The sequence below is a fragment of the Nelumbo nucifera genome, chromosome 1, assembly GCF_055504915.1.
Source record: "Nelumbo nucifera cultivar China Antique chromosome 1, China Antique-T2T, whole genome shotgun sequence".
Lineage (NCBI taxonomy): Eukaryota > Viridiplantae > Streptophyta > Magnoliopsida > Proteales > Nelumbonaceae > Nelumbo > Nelumbo nucifera.
In genome coordinates, this window is record NC_142649.1 from 135,876,512 (window position 1) to 135,897,007 (window position 20,496).

A 20,496-nucleotide genomic window follows, 5' to 3' on the forward strand; every position below is an offset into this window, starting at 1 on the left:
TAGCTTTTTTAGAAAAATATCAAAAAAGGGCAGGAATACTGATCATCGTCTTCTCTAACTCTGTATTCATGCGAAGAAAGTGTGCGATGGTTCCACTCTACTTTTATGTTTCATGGAATGTTTGTATTAGTTATTTCTCGATAAATCCATAAGGAAGAAAAGATGTTAATTCAGTGGATGGTTGGTGGTGCCATTGACTTGTTTCTCTCCACTCACAGACTCACAGTTCTGAGCTCTATGCTATGGATCAAGAGAGTTCGAATGAGAGATGTCATGGCCGCAGCTTGAACTTTAAGGCATCGCTTCTATCAACAAGGCATCTTGTCGCAGCTGGTTCCATCGAAGCAGATGCAAATGCAGATCCCCGAGGAATTGCTCGCGATATAAGTAAAAGGATCCCATTTTCATGGGAGAGATCTCCTGGAATGCCCAATAACATTGAGAAAAGCGGCCTCCTTGCTGAGAGCCCACCACCTCCCAAGCTTCCACCGGGTCAATGGCGTCCTCTGGCGAAAGTGGCCTGCGATGATGATGATGATAAACTTGTCGACGACAACGATGATGAAGATGATAATTCAACGGACTGCAATGACGATACTGATGCCGACGACGAGGTTTTGTCATCAGATGTAATAGACGACAATTTCTCGTTATCAGAGTCCATGGATATTGTTGATAGCATGCACTTTGGGGTGCGTGGATTGGAGCATGAAGATAGATGGCGGAGTCTAGAGGAAATCACTCACCGAGTTTCATAATACGCCGTTTTCTCCCGGCAGCAGATGCCTTGGCTGCCTCTTACTCAATTTCTTCAAAGAAAAAAATGCATAAGAGGGTTCCTTCTTCTTCTGCCTACCATTTCTCAAGTGATGATGATGATGGGTTGATCAGTGATATTCAAGTCCCAGAAACAGAAAGATTTATTCATCACCGAAGTACACTGGCACGATCGTATACACCTGCCAAGGCATGTGGGCTTGCACCCTTCTTCCCTTGGCGCATGAAGCACACACTCTACGGATTGAAGAGCCCTATCGGCATGGCTTGCCCAGTTCCAAATTTTATGGCAGTTCCAGACAAACACGAAATGCTTCGACTCAAGGAAGGTGGTGGTACGGTTGATTTCATGCTAGAATATAATCTAGATAGGGTTTATTACAGATAAGGTCCATGGAAAAGTAGAGTGGAACCATCTCACACATTTCTTCGCATGAATACAGAGGCAAAGAAGACGATGAACAGTATTCCTGCCCTTTTTTGATATTTTTTTTAAAAAGTTATCTTATTTTAATTATTTTATAAAAATATTACTTTTTATTGATATTCCGGGCAAAAAGTTGCCTTTTTCTACAAGAAACCCTAAAGAATTTAAAGAAAAAAATTGAGAGTCAGATTAACTTCCAATGTCTTAACCTCCCGCACTCAACGTGCTGAACCAAAAAGCTCCTAAAACTATAGTCATTCCTTTTCCATCACTAAATGGTTACCCATTAAATCCCCAAGCCCTCTACTGCGGCAAGCTTCAGAGACTTTCCCTATGCGAGATGGCGGAATCAACAAGAAGCATTGAAGAGGTCAGAGGCAAGACGGGCTTTCTGAGTTCTTCACAACAGGTCGAGGAGCTGGGTCTAGAGCATGAAAAACATGCAACTTTGGTTGGTTCCCACTTAGAAATAAATGTGGAGCCCGTGCAAGAAGCCTTCGAAGTTGTGAACAAACGGTAAGAGGGAGAATTTTCCACGTATTAAAGTCACCTTGGAAAATATCCTAGCATTTATTAAGCATGCAAGGCATCCTTCGCGTCACGTTGAAGTGGGTCACGACAATGGCGATTGGATTTTTATCTTCGAAAAAGATGACATGCAGAAAGTTCTAAACGGTGGACCTTGGTTCATAAGAGGTAGCTGGATGCTAGTGGCAATCTGGCAAGATGGACTGATGAGAGAGAAAATCAAGTTATGGTAATAGAAGGTCTTGATTCAAATGTTCAATATTCCAAGGCACTACATATCCAATCAAAACTTCAAAGTTTTTGTGTTGGTTGCAGGTAGAGTTCTAGAAGACAATATCGAAATTGAACCAGGGAAACCAACTAGAGGAAACATGGTAAGATACCATATTGAAGTTGATCTAAGGAAACCACTTTTGCGAGGATTTTTTTTTGAAAAACAACAATAACCCAGTCTGGATCAGCTTTGCCTACGAAAACCTCACCAAACTCTGTCTCTACTGGTGTGTCCGGAGGCGTGTCGTTAACAACTTTGGAACACCAGTTTAATTATTTGAAAAATTTTTCGTTTCTCAAACAACTACTAACATTATAAATGGGTGAGAACGGGTCGTATCCTCAGGGAAGCAAATGAAAAATTAATATATACTTAGATCCAGACAAGAGAATGCAATCGGGAATGGCAGAAAATACGAAAATAAAATTTGTTGTTGCTGAAATTAAATGTTTCGAATTTAAATAAGACAATAAATAAAAATTAGAATTTAATAAAGTATGGGAATCAACAAGGGAACTAAAAGAAATAAAAAAAATGATCCAGAATCCAGATCGAGTAGCGGTAGCTGCAGATCAGCTAGACAGTTTGCAGAAACCCCTCCTGACAAGAACCAGGCGTCCGTCCTTTCTACAACCCTCGAACCCCTCGAGACACCTTATCCTTGAACCGAACAAATTCAGATCTACAAAACTGAGAAACGAACAAGAATTAAATCTAAAAGACTACAAAAATAAAAATAACAAAAAAAGAAAAGAAAAAAAGAAAGAATGGTTGATCAGATCTAGTGGCGGTAGTTGCAAAATGGTTGAACAGCTTGCAAGAACCCCTCCTGACAAGACCTGGGCGTCCTCCCCTTCTACAACCCTTGAACTCCTCAAGAAACCTTAGCCTTGTTAACTCGGCGAATTGACCAACCCCTTCTACAGGGCCCCAGTGACCCTTTTTATAGAGAATGGTGGACACAACTGGAAATAGGGAGAAAGATGGGGGCGGCAACTGGGGTTTAGCAAAGTTAGGGACGCCCTAGGGTTTCTAATGGATGGCTAAGGTGGTTTTGGGGTGATCCTATGGCTGAAAATAAAATGAGAGGGCGCCCAATATTGTGTAGGGCTAAGATTTGGGAGCCCAGAAATGGAGGGTGTAGATTAGAACATCTAGGGTTGAAGGGTTAAGATTAAAAGAATACGTGGTGCCCTAGATTGAATGGTCGGGATATAGGATGGAGGGAGTGCCTAAGATTTAATGGTGAGGATTAACAGAATATGTGGCACCCTAGGGTTTAAAAGCTATAAAGGAGAGCCCTAAAATGAGTGAAAGGATTAGGTTAAAAAGGCTCCCTAGGGTTTGATAAGGAGAGAGGAGTATGGTAATACAATAGGATGGGCGCCAATTAGGTTTAGCAGATAGGAGGCGCCCTCCTGTTCTCAGTTCTTTACAAAAACACCCATTCTCTTAGCTGGACTACACACCAGCTTCCCAAAAACTACACTTCAACATAAAAAACTTCTCAGTTTTCTACATAATTTGCATAGAGACCCTCAGAGGCCACATAATTGATTTTAACTGGGAAAATGGTACACTTTGACTACTTTAAGGCCGAAAATACCCCTGAATTGATGCCTTTAACGCAACAAAATGCAAGGTTATCACACCCCCAACTTAAACATTGCTAGTCCCTTAACAATCCAGCCATAAAATTACACTGAGTATATAGATCTTTCCCATTACAAGGTTATCCCTAACAGAATTAATCAAGCATCATGATTCCAGCATTCTCAAACTCTGTATAGATCGGTATTGGGCTTTAGGGGTAAAACTGTTTTATTTTGAATATTACCGAAACATGGCTTAAAAATATTATTTACCCTTCCATTTGCATACTATCTTGATAAGATGAGATTGATTTTAAAATCAAATATGTATTCTTCTTATTATTTTTGACAACGGATTTCTACCCCTGAACTTATTTTTATTGTTACCTTTCATCGTTTTATGCAAATCTTGACACTTGATAGGTGAAGAGACCCGGTTACTAAGTGTTAGGTAATTGTCTTTGGCATTCTCTTTTTCCGTTTGACGCGAATCTCGAGACTTGACTTAGGTGAAGAGACCCGGTTACTAAGTCTAGGGTGTCCACTGACTTTTTATTCTCTCTCTCTCTCTCTTTCTCTCTCTCTCTCTCTCTCTCTTTCTCTCTCTCTCTCTCTCTCTCTCTCTTTGCAACACTATTCAGGGTAGTACACTGTCTCTTAACAATTTGAAGAATTTTGTCTAATTTCTCAATCTTTCTCTTCCTATCTTGATAGGGGCAAACTTGGGAGTATTTTCTAGATTCTAAACGGTTTCGACAATATTCAAATAAGGCCAATTTTTAACTCCTATCACTTGCTACCAATTTCTACAGAATTCAATATTCTTTTATCAGTTTCCTTAACTTTTTCTCTTTGGGAATCTCTTTTAATGGAAAATTTTAAAAATTTCAGTGAAATTTAATTCTCCATCTTTAAAGGCTTAGCTTCACAATTTTTTTTTTCAATTTTTCTCTCTTTCCTCATCCCCAACTTAAATGTCGTTGTCCCTAATGGCATGACTAGAATGATGCAAAGAAGATTTGGGCCAAAGGGAGCAACGAGTAGGGTTTTCCTAAGGGGTTCAAGGTATCCACCCGGTCTTGAATCAAGAAAAAAAAACTCTAATCTTAAAATTAACTGAAAAAACTACGTTGGGTTGCCTCCTAACCAACGCTAAGTTTAACGTCTTCAGCTAGACGCAACTATTTATCTCTCTCATCCAAACTCTCATACTTACTTTCGTTTTCATACCAACCAAGACCAATTCGGGCTAACCAAGGGGTAGGTAAATCATTCACGAGATTGTCCACTATGTCCACACTGCCTTCATCTTCCCCTAGGTTTGGATGCTTAGAGGCATTAAAAACATTCAATTGGACCTTCTGCTCCCCAAATGAGATGTCCATTTCCCCCGATTTACAATTAATATTTGCATTAGCCGTTGTTAAAAATGGTCGTCCTAAGATTATCGGGTTATGGTTCAGTTCTTCGGTTGGGGTCATGTCTAGGACAACAAAATCTACAGCGAAATAACAGTTTTCTTTCCTGACAATGACATCCTCGATGACACCTCGAGGAGTCTTGACTGACCGATCAGCAAGTTGCAGAATTACTGGGGTAGGTTTCAACTCGCCGACCCTAAACCTTTCATAAATAATGGATGGAAGCAGGTTCACACTAGCCCCTAGATCCAATAGGGCCCTATCAAAGGTGATTCCATAAATTTCACAACTAATAAGAGGAGCACCCGGGGCCGATCGTGGCTAATAAGTAGGTTCACCAGGAGGACCGCACTCACATCTACTAAAAGCATCACTTTTTGTGGGGCCGATCTTGGCTCCCTCTTTTAGGTGCATAGCTCTTTCAGAAACTTTGCATAAGTTGGGACATGTTGAATCGCATCGAGAAGCGTGATGTTAATGTATACTTGTTTGAAAAGTTCCCTGATCTCCTCATTGTGAATCTCTTTCTTTTTTCATGATGGCCCGACTGTGAGTGTTGTAGGAAAGGGAATTACAGATTGGTTTACTTTAGGCTCTTTTTCTATGTTTTCCCTTTCTTCTTCTTCCCCCCCCCCCCCAAACTTAGGGTTTTCTGACTCATTTTCTTCTTCTTTACATTCTTTCTCATACGGGTCTTCCAAAATTCTCCCACTCCTTAAAGTTGTTACAGTTTTAGCATTTTCAAATTGGGGATTCTGAGGAGGTGGTTGAATTTGCTAAGAGAAACCCAGTGGCTGATTCCTAGGGTTTGGCTTTCTAACCTAGCAATGGACTGTTGTTGATTTAGGATCAACTGCTGCAGCTGCATAAATTGATTGTTTACTGATCGGGATTGAGGGGGTTGTGGGTAGCCCTGATATGGTTGGGCCGGTTGACTCCTAGGGTACACCTGCTGGAACTGGTTTTGTACTACTGGCCTCTGAAACTATTGGGCCATGGAGTTGGACCGATGCTGATGGGAATGTACATTGGGTTGATGTGTCCTCCAAGAAAAGTTACGATGGTTTCTCCACCGAAGGTTATAAGTATTAGAATATGGATCATTATTGGGCCTTGAGAAACTTTGGGCCGCCTGAACTTGTTCTTGGATAAAAGGTGGAAACTGGGCTTCAATAGGGCAGTCATCAACCTGGTGTGCCGGGCTGGCACAAATGGGACATACTTTGGGATAAGAGGTAGATGTGCCCGATTGCTAGTTAAGAATGAAAAACTGGTCGAGTTTCTGGGCTAGAAGGTCTACCCTATCCAACTTTCTAGAAATGGCATTCAAGTCCATTTTTGCCTCGGGCTCCATATTATTTATGACCTCATAGAGCCCTGCCCTCTTTGAGGGTCCCACCAACCTTTCATAGGAATACAATGACGCGTTACTGATAGAATTCTCACTTAAGATTCGAAAAGATTATAAGCTTCATCCTCGCTCTTGTTCATAAATGCCCCCCCCCCCCCCCACACACACACACGATGCATCTACCATCTGCCTGTATTGATCTGTCAGGCCTTCATAGAAGGCCTGGACAATTTGCCACTGGGACAAGCCATGGTGTAGGCATTTTCTCATTAACTCTTTCATCCTCTCTCAAGCCTCATGATAGAACTTCCTAAGGAATTCTTGTTGCATTTCTGCCCAAGTTCTAATGGGTCTCCCTATAGTCCCTAACCAATGCTTGGCCTTATCCTTGAAGGAGATGGGGAAAAGAGTCAATCTAAGGGCATCATCATTGAAATTCTGAATCCTTACAGTTGAATATATTTCCAAGAACTCATATGTATGCTTGTATGGGTCATCACTTGGGTTCCCATAGATGGATGGGAGCATCTGGATTGTACTTGACTTAATTTCATACTGTAAGGCCTGAGTTTCAGGTAACTGGATGCAGGATGAAGGGTTGTATTGTGTTGGAGTGAAGTATTCCTTCAATTTTCTAGGTTGGGCATCATTGATTCCGACCATTTGATTTCGGTGTTGATGATGGAGGTATCTCTCTATTTTAGGTATAGGTTCTACAATTTCTCTCCTTAAAGATCTCCCTCCCAACATACAACACAAAAGTCCTTTTTCTTCTTATTTGAATTTAATTTCAAATGTGGATTTTGCAACTTGAATTCTGAAATTTAAACTTAACTTTTGAAACTCTCTTTTTTTTTTTCTGAAATTTAAATTCAAACTCAGCTTTTGAAATTTAAATTCCTAAAATCTAAATTCAATTTTGAATTTTTAAAATTTTTTTCTTCTTTTTTTCTTTTTTTTTGAAATTTAAATTTTGAATTTTAATTTCAAATTTAGATCTTGAAATTTAAACTCAAATTTGATTTTTTTTACTTTTTTTTAATTCAAAATTTAAATTTTTGAAATTTAAATTCAAATTCAAATTTTGAAATTTAAATTCCTAAAATTTAAATTTAAATTCAAATTCAAATTTTTATTTTTGTTATTTTCTCTCTTTTTTTATTTTTTTAAAGGCAAACAAATCAACTACACGACCTAGGGTTTCCTAAACTAGTGGTTCAACCAATGTGAATCCTTTTAGGTTCACTTGGAATTACACCACTTCCTTTGGTTAGCCAGTTAGGAGGTGGGGATGTGGGAGGCTCCCCTTGCTCTCACAAGGACCTAATTAAATAACCACAAAACCCACATAGGCTTAGCTGTTTAACCTCTTTCCTTAGACACCAACCGCCGGTTATGGAAAATAGTTTCAAGCTCTCCTAAAATTCAGCACACCTTTGAACCAAATGTGAGGCTTCCCTAAATGATCTTTCTATCCAAATTTTAAATTAGGGTTAGGGTGAACCGCACGTGAATGGTGGTGATTTTTGGGCTAAGGAAGGGTTATGAAATCCCCACCTTATCTTATTTAGGTTGGATGCCCTTAAATGAATTAACGGAAACACAACAAAATGCAACTAACTACAATGCATGAACAATTATTTCCAAGATGTAATTCAGCAATTAAAGATAAAAGAATAAAGCAAACAACTAAGCAAAAGAAACAATTAAAATAATAAAGAGAACACCTAACACATTCACAACTAACAATAATATAATTTCTGCAAATAAATAAACCTATATGATGCATGCTCTCGAATATCAAACCCTAAATAATGGAATGAAAATGCACGAAAAATATTAACCAATTTTTTTTCGATTTTTTTAATTCAAAATTTAAATTTTTGGAAATTTAAATTCAAATTAAGATTTTAAAATTTAAATTCCTAAAATTTAAATTTGAATTTTTTAAATTCGAAACTTTAAAATTTAAATTTCAAAATCTGAAATTCATATTCAAAATAAAATTTAAATTTAAATTCAGATTTGAAATTTAAACTCAAATTCGAAAAGTTCAACAATTTTATAAATGGCAATTAATTATTCAATTAAACAACTAAAAGAGAGAAAATTATATAAAGTAACAAATAATAATTGCAAACAGAAAATAAAGCAACAATAAATTGTACCAAACAGAATTGACAACTACCAAATATAAATTCTAACAAACTAATTGATAATCTAAAAATTAAACTGAAAATAAAATGATTAAAAAGAAAATTATGTAAGAAATAAATAAAAAAAATTAAACTAAAAATAAAATAAACAAAAGAAAAAAATATGCTGAGTTTTTTTATTTATATTTTTTTTCGTTTTTTTAGTAAAAGAAAAACACAAATCTAAACATTAATACGAAAATAAAATTAACAAAAGAAAAATACACTGCCAAAAATAAATAAAATAAAATAAATGAAAATTTTGTATTTATTTTTTTATTGTTTTTTATCTGAAATAAAAGAGAAAAACAAATCTAAAATTTAAACAAAAAATAAAATAAAATAAAATAAAGAAAATTATGCTACAAGAAATAAAATAAAATAAAATAAACGATTTTTTTTTGTTTTTTATCTGAAATAAAAGAAAAAAAATAAACCTAATAAACCAAAAAAAAATTGAACAAGAAATTAAAATAAAGAAAGGAGAATTGATCTAGAAACAAAAATGGAAGCAAAATAATACTAAAAAAATAAATCGGATCTAAAACAAATAATTAAAATGGAACAACTACACATGAAACGCAATCCAATTTCTCTTCTCTTCTCTTCCGTCTCGTAGTCCCACAATGCTCTGGTACCCCACCTTTTGCTATTCCGTCCTGTAGAATCAAAGAGAAACAAGAACAAAACTGAGATAACAGAACAAGTAATAAAACGAAAAAGAAAAAATAATGAAACAGATCCGGAAAAAGTAAATAAAAATTTTTCTACGTGCTTCCCCGGCAATGGCGCCAAAAACTTCGTGTGTCCGGAGGCGTGTCGTTAACCACTTTGGAACACCAGTTTAATTATTTGTAAATTTTTCCGTTTCTCAAACAATTACTAGCGTTGTAAATGGGTGAGAACGGGTCGTATCCACAGGGAAGCAAATGAAAAATTAATATATACTTAGATCCAAACAAGAGAATGCAATCGGGAATGGCAGAAAATACGAAAATAAAATTTGTTATTGCTGAAATTAAATGTTTCGAATTTAAATAAGACAGTAAATAAAAATCAGAATTTAATAAAGTATGGGAATCAACAAGGAAACTAAAAGAAATAAAAATAATGATCCAAAATCCAGATCGAGTAGCGGTAGTTGCAGATCGGCCAGACAGTTTGCAAAAACCCCTCCTGACAAGAACCGGGCGTCCGTCCTTTCTACAACCCTCGAACCCCTCGAGACACCTTATCCTTGAACCGAACAAATTCAGATATGCAAAACTGAGAAATGAACAAGAATTAAATCTAAAAGACTACAGAAATAAAAATAACAAAAAAGAAAAAAAAAAGAATGGTTGATCAGATCTAGTGGCGGTAGTTGCAAAATGGTTGAACAGCTTGCAAGAACCCCCTCCTGACAAGACCTGGGCATCCTCCCCTTCTACAACCCTTGAACTCTTCAGGAAACCTTAGCTTTGTTAACTCGACGAATTGACCAACCCCTTCTACAGGGCCCCTGTGACCCTTTTTATAGAGAATGGTGGACACAACTGGAAATAGGGAGAAAGATGGGGGCGGCAGCTGGGATTTAGCAAAGTTAGGGACGCCCTAGGGTTTCTAATGGATGGCTAAGATGGTTTTGGGGTGATCCTATGGCTGAAAATAAAATGAGAGGGCGCCCAATATTGTGTAGGGCTAAGATTTGGGAGCCCAGAAATGGAGGGTGTAGATTAGAACATCTAGGGTTGAAGGGTTAAGATTAAAAGAATATGTGGTGCCCTAGATTGAATGGTCGAGATATAGGATGGAGGAAGTGCCTAAGATTTAATGGTGAGGATTAGCAGAATATGTGGCACCCTAGGGTTTAAAAGCTATAAAGGAGAGACCTAAAATGAGCGATTGAGATTAAAAGAGGTGGAGGGTGGAGATTAAACACCTAGGGGCAACTAGGGTTTGCTAAGAGTGAAATGATTAGGTTAAAAAGGCTCCCTAGGGTTTGATAAGGAGAGAGGAGCATGGTAATACAATAGGATGGGCGCCAACTGGATTTAGCAGGTAGGAGGCACCCTCCTATTCTCAGTTCTTTACAAAAACACCCCTCTCTCAGTTGGACTTCACACCAGTTTCCCAAAAACTACTCTTCAGTATAGAAAACTTTCTAGTTTTCTACATAATTTGCATAGAGACCCTCAGAAGTCATGTAATAGATTTTAACTGGGAAAACTGTACACTTTGACTACTTTATGGCCGAAAATACCCCTGAATCGATGCCCTTAAGGCTTCAAAATGCAAGGTTATCATCTACTGCGGACTTGTTGGACACAATTGGAAGAATTGCAAGCTCTTCTCCAAACTTTTCCCGCTCAGTATTATCTCAACTGAGCTCGAAGAAAGGAAAATTGACGAGCCAGGAGAGTGGTTGAGAGCAGAGTTCAGACAAGAAAAGCCATCTAGTCTTCCTACTCAAAAGAAGACTCAAGATGTTGGAGAGACATGTAAGCAACTCCAAAAATGTAGAGGGGACCAAAGCTCATTGGAAAACTCTGAGGATGAATTAGCTGAGAAGCGGCAACGGCTAACGAACTGCCCACAAACACTGGGGAGAAGCAACGGAAAAATGAGAGAGAAAGCCACAAAATTGAGTCAAGGCGAGTCCACTAAGTCATCAAAGGGGAAGAGATCCGAGTCAGGTAAGACCTCAACTCGGAAGCAACGAAAACAGAGTCCTCTTATTGCGAGCCCAACTCTTGAGGCAGAAGAAAATATCAAAATAATTAATACTGACCCGCTTCCCAAGGAGGGTTAGGATCAAATATACTCGACAACGACAGGCAGATATGGTATAATTAATCCTTCAACTGGTTTGGGGAGAAGAGGAAAGCCTTTTAGATATCAATCCTCTCTGAAAGACCACTTGGATTCGCAAGCAATGTCAAAGTTACCAGCAAATCTTGGTCCCTCCCTCAAAGAATTAATTGGGCGCCATTCAGTAGCTTCTCTGAGAAAATGGATTCAGGAAATGAGAACCTCGAGCTACACCCGCTCCCAACAATCTGAAGTTTTCTCTCTCTCAAGCTCTAGTATCCCAAAATAAAAAATTATTCATCCAGCTACAATGATCCAAAAAGATCAAGAGCTCGACCCTGTGGATAGAAACTCGGAAAACCTGTCGTGCTTGGAAGACACCAAACTCTCCACCCTTTCGACAATAAATTCAGTCCTTGTAGATACAAACCCAACCCAATCAAGAGCTCGACCAATTGAAGGATAGATGCATGGGACTGTCTCTAGAAGGAGCAGCAGCAGAGGGCATTTTCTTTAACACCTGTAGCTTTTCAGTATTCACCAATTTCTTTTCTTTGCTCTATATTACTTTTATCCAAATAAATGAGTATTTTTCTGACTCGAGCTGTATTTTGGATTGTGTGTGTGTGTGGGGGGGGGGGGGGGGGGTAAGGGTAGAGAGATCCAGAGAACAATAAGAAGATGGTGTAAAACTGTAAATCTTGACTTTTTTTCCTCTCCAAAATAGTTAGTTCAGTAGGTATGAGTGGGGGTCTCCTCTGTACCTAGAAAGATAACATAAACGTTATAGTCATTGACAGCTTTCAGAGGTTCATAGAGCTGCAGGGATATCTAAATGGGTCCTCAGAACCTTGGAATCTTGTTCTTCTCTATGGGAAACCCAGCCAAGGTAACAGGGCTGAATTTTGGCAACACCTTGTAACTACAAAGTCCTATCTGAAAGGAACCCCTTGGCTCCTAATGGGAGATTTAAATGATATTGTGCTTTGGGAAGATTATGAGGGACGTAGTAATAGATCAAGACCCTCCCAGCACCTGAGGAATTTAGTTGACAAATTTTCCCTTTCTGATCTCGGTTCCACTGGTCCTTACTACATTTGGACAAACAAGCAACAATGGAAGAGAAGTGTGAGATAGAGACTAGACCGAGGCCTAGAAAGTATGGAATGGCTAACCTATTTCCCTGACACCAAACTCTCCACCCTTCCGACAATAAATTCAGTCCTTGTAGATACAAACCCAACCCAATCAAAAGGGAAAAAACAGTTTCACTTCCTCCCAATGTGGGTAAACCACAAGGATTTTGACAAGTTGGTAAGTGATTATTGAAGCAAACCAGTCTCTGGATCCATAGCCCACTCAATAACAACAAGGCTAAAACTCATGAAAAGCTACCTCAAAGACTGGAATAGAGATACTTATGGTGATATCCAGAAAAACCTAACACAACTAGAGCAAGAAATCCTGACAATTCAGGCAAACCAAGGAGACAACAGCAGACTCAATGAATTGGAAAGCCAATACAATAAATGGCTTCAAGCTGAGGAACAACTATGGAGATTAAAATCTAGGGAATTATGGCTTAAAGAAGGCGACAAAAACACCAAAATTTTTCATCAAAGAGTAAAATTCAGAAGAAGATGGGGTGCCATAGAAAATCTGAAAGATAACCAAGACTAATGGGCCTCAAAACCCAAAGCCATTGCAAACCTCTTCAAAACTCACTTCCTGCAAACTTCAGGCCAAGAGGAGAACTTTGACCCGAACCTCTTAAACTCACTCCAATTCAATCAAATTTCAGTATAGGAAAGTCAAAAACTTATGTTACCACTATAATAGATAATAAAATAATATTGTCTTTTTGCATATATTAATTTGAAAAATCTATATAATATTTGTCTTGGACTCTTGATTGATGCATTATTAATAAAATTGTATGATATCTACATGTCCTACAATATTAATTATAATATATTTGTTCATATATATATATATATATATATCATTTAAATATACAATTCCTATGTATTTATGGTTTTTTTGACATTAAACTTAGGTGGCGTTTGATAAATCTGAAATCTAAAAAGTTGAAAATATATTAAAAGTGACTTTGTGTCTGAAAAGAACAAATCCCTTATTCGAGTTCTCCATATGGTATCTATTGACAATCTTGTCAATGTAAGTAGATTTGGATAATCCTATTATCCTTTTCGATCTATCTCTATAGAGTCAAAGTCCCAAGAAGTAGGAGGCTTATCCAAGATCTTTCATCGAGAATTGCTGCAAAAGCCATACCTTTACCGTAGTCAACATTCTTACATCATTCTCAATGAGTAGAATGTCATCTACATACATAACAAGGAACGTAACCTTATCTCCTACTGATTTTCTATAAACAAAGGGCTCAATCGAATTCTGCTCAAAGTCAAACTGTTTGACAGTAGAGTCAAATCGGATGTTCCAACTTCTTGAAACTTTCTTAAGTCCATAAATGAACCGGATAAGTTTACACACCATGTGTTCTTGACCAGCAACAATAATGCCTTGCAGTTGCTACATATAGACATTTTCAGTAAGATCTTCGTTCAGGAACGCGGTTTTGACATCCATATGCCAAATCTCATAGTCATAGTGTGTTGTTACAATTAGCAGGATCCGTATGGATTTAAGCATGGCCACTGGCGAAAAGGTTTCCTCATAATTGATTCACTCTTTCTGATTGTACCCTTTCGTTACAAGATGAGCTTTGTAGGTCTCAACCTTCCCATCGGGGCCCTTCTTCCTCTTATAGATCATTTTGCAACCAATTGCTTTCACCCCAGGGGGTGGGTCTATGAGAGTCCAGACTCCATTGGTTTCCATTGAGTCAATCTCGACTCTCATGGCATCTACCCACTTCAAGGAATCTATGTCTAACATATCTTCCGTATAAGTCATGGGATCTTCCTCATCTGATCGTGGCTTCCATCAAGTAACTTTCTTGATCATAGTCGTAATGAATTGAAGGCCTAGATGCCCGGACAGATCTTCTAAGTTGGGTATTATCTGGAACCTGTTGTACATCTCACATTGCTCCTAAGCTCTCATCGTTAAGAACAATTTCCTAACAATGATTGTGCAGGATATAATCTTCTTCCAAGAATTAGGCATTTCGACTACAAAACACTTTTTGCTTTCTTGGGTCATAGAAAAAGTATCCTGTAGAGCCTTCGAGGTAGCTTACAAATAGACAACGACTGGTCTTGGATTCCAATTTGTCATTACTTGTTCTTTTAGAATGTGTCGGACAACCCCAAATCTTCAAGTGTCTTACACTTGGTTTCTTACTGGTCCATAGCTCATAGGGATTCTTAGGAACGGATTTCGTTAGAACCCGGTTCAGCACGTATATAGCAGTTTCCAATGCGTATCCCCGAAAGGATATAGGTAATTTTGAATGGACGATAAGTGATCAGACCATATCTAATAGAGTCCATTTTCCCCTATCTGACACACCGTTTAACTGTGGTATAGCAGGAGGAGATAACTATGATACAATCCCATTTTCCTTTAGGTAGTTCCTAAATTCGTCGAAGAGATATTTGCCTCCCCATCTAATCGAAGGGCATTGATTTGTTTCCCCAACTGTTTCTCGACTTCCTGTTTGAACTCCTTGAACTTTTCAAAGGATTCAAACTTATGTCTCATTCGATACACGTAACCATACCGAGAGTAATCATTGGTGAAGGTTATGAAATAACAATGCTGGTTGTGTGTCCTAACATTCATGGGACCGCATACACTAGTAAGTATCAGGTCAAGTATGCCCGTAGATCTTTCACGCTTACCTGCAAATGGCCATTTCGTCATCTTACCCTGAAGGCAAGGTTCACAAGTTGGAATATCTTCTATAGTTAAAAAGTCCAAAGGACTATCCTTTACCAATCTTGTGATACGATCTATGTTGATATGGCCAACATATTGGTCTCTATGACAAGAGATTCGAAATTACCTTCTTTATTCTTGAATTCCAGATATTAAGGATAGTTCATCTTCTAGTGTTCGGTTTGTTTGTAGAAGTGACATGCATTCGATGCTTTGTCTTTCTTCTGCTTTTTCGGCTTGCCCGCTTTCTTTTGAAGCCTCTTCTTGCCGTTCGTCTTTCTCTTGCCTGATTTGCCACCGTCAACAAGCTTGGCTATCGGTTTGTCCTTCTTAATCAGTTCTTCGGCCCTTTGCAACATATTGCTGAATTCTTGAAGGCTAACCTTTAGCTTGTTCATGTTATAGTTCATGACAAACTGATTGAAGGAGGGAAACAGAGAGCTAAGAACCAAGAGCCTCCAGTTCGGTAATATACCCCATCAATTTCATGATGTTGTCATGGACCTGTTGGCTCTCAGTCATTTGTGTGCTCATCAATAGCTTAAGGATCTTTTAGCGGGTAGAACGATTCTTCTCCTCATACATAGTCTTCAGACTATCCAGAATGTCTTTGGACACTTCAATCTTATCGAACAGTCTCTGGATTTGATTGTCTAAAGATGCTAGGATGTAGCACCGGGCAAGAGAATTCTTCTCCTCCCATTCTTGATACTCTCTCCTTTGAGCCTCAGAAGCCCTGTCACCTGGACGTTCCGGAGCAAGGTTCTTAGCAACCTTGTCCAATTTCTCGGACCCAGTCAGCATAGCTGGGTCCCTTAAATTTGTTATCATCCAACAATTTGGCGAATTGTCCATTTACCATTTCTAATAAAAGACAACATATATTAGTCAACGACCTAAAATTGATTCATGTTATCTACATAGAAATGTCTTTTATCTATGTTCCATCTCCATTTATTCATCTCTGAGATTTTCCTCCTATTTTAGTGACAGAGACACGGTACATGTCTCTGGAAATGTGGGAAATCACATAGGTGCATGGAGCCAACTTCTTCAACTACAAAACCCCACCACGTTTTTTGAAGGATCATATCCACCCATCCAATGAGCTTTCCCTTTGGCCTCTATCAGACAAGGTTCATTGCCATTTTAGGTTAAACCTTTTTGTCTAGTAAGTGCTGACCCATCATATCATGGACCCCAAGGTACCGTAAAAGAGTCTTCCATTTTAGGATAGGCCTCTCCCACATCGGTCTATAACGCCCCTACCATCTTATGAAGCAATTCAACCGACTGGACCAGCAAATGGATAACCCAATTTTATGGTGCATCTCCACCCACTAATTTAGCCTGCCTTCATGCTAATGACGGAAGGCCTTTAGAGAATTCATCATATGATATTCCCTATCACTTGAACTTATATTAATCTAGAGGGAACAAGTTAAAACAGTCCCTAGGTCTAGTTTAGGTGGCTCCCACTGACTTTCATAAAGTGAGATTCAAATGGGCCCAAAACGGGCTAGGGTTTCGCGGGGTTCCTCTTGGGGAGGAAACTGATCAAGGGGCCCATTGAGAAGGGAGATCATCCAATGATCTGTGGACATCATGAAAATGATGTGCATTTAGCCATGGTGTTCGCAGAGAGCCACATATGATTAAACATGGGCCAAGCACTTTATGGCCCATGAACGAATCAAATTCAACACATCACAAGCATTCACATAAACAAAATTGATCCAATCAATCAGAAGTTTGTAAAACCCTAGTTAATGAAAGTTAACACACAATTGGCTCATTTAAGGCCCATGAATTATCAAATAATATTACCTAGGTATATGGGCTAAACTACAAAAAGCAGTTCAGCCCATATAGCAGTTATGATGAAAATGGGTTGATGTTGCTTTAACTTAGCAAAATTAGGTTTATCAAGAGTGGGCCGAATTGTATCATGTGACGGGCCATTAAACCCTTGGCCCATAACTGAATTTGAGCCACCTAAAACGTGACCCATGGGGCTGAGATCAAACCCCATTGAACCATGGCTTCGGTCCAACCAGTTTGGAACAAACTAGGTCAATTCGGCCTAGGGTTTGGTGTGCAAAACATGTTACAATTCTCAAGATTTCGATCTGAAATTATTAACATCTGAATATTGACAATTAATCACAAAAAAACACATAATCTAGGGCTGCAAGTGTGATGGTCCGAATTTGATCCGGACAAACTGCAAACCTGCAAGAAAACTGGTTAATTGCAGATTGCAGATTTTTTTGCAAAAATCTCTTCTCCTCCATGTACTCCAGCATGTCTTCCAATGTAAAAAAATAGAAAACCCTAATTTTTTATTTATTACATCAAAATAAATCCTAATACAGTTTGTCAAAAACTAAAAAAAAATATATTTACAGACCAAAACAAATAGCAGGGTGCGCAAATTTTGGCACCAACAAAGAATTCGATCTCCATCACACCAAAAACCCAAAAATTCAAGAAATAATGATACAACAATTCTAAAATTATTTCAGAATAAAATTAAATTAATTTTAGATCAAATCACCAAAAAACTAAGAACCAATTTCTTAGTATACTGCAAACTACGCATATCGAGTAGAATAGTTCTACCGATTTCGGTTTAATTTCAGATATGGTTTAATTTTGGTTCAAGATTAAACCTAGCTCTAATACCATTGAAGGAAGGGGAAATCCATCATATGGATGGCCAAACCATGCTAGATGGTTGGGCGAAATTTCAAAAAGTTTCTTTTACCCTTTCGGAAATCACATTCCCAGTTTTAGAAAAACTGGGTACCTAGGTAAGTGCATTTACCCATGTTCTTTTATTTCCCATGTAAATAAGACAATGACTATTTTAGCCATAGAAATCCATTATTAAAAAGGGCATTTTTGTCTGATTCAAGTGTTGACAATTTTCCCCCTATGTGGAAAAATTATTTACGCTCCTAGGAAATGGGTATCACTTTAATAAACTTTCCCTAGTCCCCACATAAATCTGAAAAAAGAACATGGGATTCTTGGTCAATGGGAACCAAAATCCCATCGATCAACTTCCCCCCCTCTCCACATCCAAAAAAAAGAACACTCCTAAGAAGAATATGTATTCTGATTCAACGAGGTTGATCCATGGATTAAGGTATCGGTACAATACTCTCAATATGGGGTGTATCATATCCGTATCCACGATCATGGATACAAGATACACTACGACTGGATACGTATCCTACGAGTCATGCATATTGGTACGATACACCTCTATATCAGGTCATATCACACCATATCGGTGGATACGGTCCGATACACACCAATATGGAGGTGTATCTGTGTCTAGTTTGACAAAATTGTACATTGAGTACTTTTGGATTGTTTTTCATCTTCAATACAAGTTAAAAAATAGTATTATGAAAACTGAAATAAATAATTTAAAATTTAATTTTTCCAAAAAAATTAATAAAAACTAAAAATTATAGAAATAATATATTTCATCTTCCTTAGATGATTTATATATTTTATTTTACACATAATTATATGTTAAAAATGAAAACATTGTTATTATTTGAAAAAATAGAGTTATTATATTAAAATACTAAATAAATAAATTTCCCAACAAAAATAATGGAAAATAGAAAATTATAATTATAAAAACTGAAACGAATAATTTAAGATTTACTTTTCCCAAAAAAATTAATAAAAACTGAAAATTAAATATAATTTAATGTATCTACCTTAAATGATTTATTTGTTTTATTTTACAATTATGTGTAAAATAAAAACATTATATGTTAAAAATGAAAACATATTTATTATTTAAAAAATAGTTGTTATTTAAATAAAATACTAAATTAATAAATATACCCAAAAATTAACAAAAATTGAAAATTATAATTATAAAATTGAAAGAGTGATAATTGTTGTACAATATTTGAATGTTCTAGAGTTCTGGTATTGTTTATTGTAATATTTCTCTTGATATAACCTATTGAAGTATGCATTTCTCATGTGTTTATATCTTATTCATAGATAATTCAACTTTTGGTTTAGTATGATTAATGTATTTATGTGATTTGTATGCAATTCACTAGCGTTATTCAAGTGTTTCTATATCTTTTGTTATCTCTAAAGCGTATCCGTATCCGTATCCATATCGGAATTTATCCGATACAATACCCGATATCGATACTTTTATCATCATTGATCTCTCGACGTAACAACCCTAATTTCCCTCTAGAGAAACAACTGTCTGGCATCAGTCAATCAATTACGAAATCATGTAGTTACATGGGAGTCGGGAGGTGACCAGAATTTCTTTCGAAGCAAAGTCAAGCCAGCAGAATGATATTGAGCTAGGTTTTATATGAAGCTATGTTTAGATCGAGGAGGCCTGTTGTTGAACACCGGTGCGATCACCTCCCGACCTAACTCTGGTTGTGTGTCTGAACCTTCTCAAAATCACACAAATATATTTATAAGGCTTTATTTATCTAAAAAAATTGTTAGGATTTGGTTGTAGTTTCAACTAACTATGGGTGCATGAAAAGTGGAGAAAATAGTGAGTTTTCGTGTAGCAGATTGAAGTAAAAATACAGAACAAGAATAGAGCAAGAGAAGGGATGAAATCACTTCATACGTATTCTGGTTTCAACTAACCCAGATTTTACAAAAAGTAGAAAATGACCCAACTAAAGTTACTTTTTACCTACTACATGAAAAGACAAAATAAATATAAAATATTTTAACTTCCTAGCACATTAGCCGTAACATTCTCCCCCTTAATGTGTTGTTGTTGGACTCCTAATGCTTCTCTTAATTCTTCAAACTTCTCTCTTGCCAATGGCTTGGTGAAAATATCAGCCAATTGCTCTTGAGTCCTGCAATATACTAGTTCAATTTCTCCATCTTCAATGGCATCTCGAATGAAGTGATGTTTGAGAGCAATGTGCTTGGTTCTGCTATGATAACATGGGTTCTTTGACATAGCAATGGCAGATTTGTTGTCACAATGAATCACCGTAGCATTCTCTTGCTTCTCATTAACATCTTCCATAATTCTTCTAAGCCAAATTGTTTGAGATGTTGCCATTGATGATGAAACATACTCTACTTCTATTGAAGATTGAGCTATTGATTTTTTCTTCTTTGAGCACCAAGAAAAAACACCACTACCAAAAGAAAAACAATAACCAGAGGTGCTCTTCATGTCATTAGCACATCCTCTCCAATCACTATCACAAAAAGCAATCAGTTTTACTTCATTTCCTCCGT

General features: G+C 37.4%; 1 protein-coding gene across 1 annotated transcript; it reads right to left on the bottom strand.

Annotated features, from left to right (window-relative positions):
* Positions 1–6,658: 6,658 nt before the first annotated feature.
* On the bottom strand, positions 6,659–7,033 carry LOC148803863 (uncharacterized). The gene has a single exon (XM_088898194.1). It carries the CDS (start codon positions 7,031–7,033, stop codon positions 6,659–6,661), a length of 375 nt encoding a protein of 124 aa, XP_088754320.1.
* Positions 7,034–20,496: the final 13,463 nt, after the last annotated feature.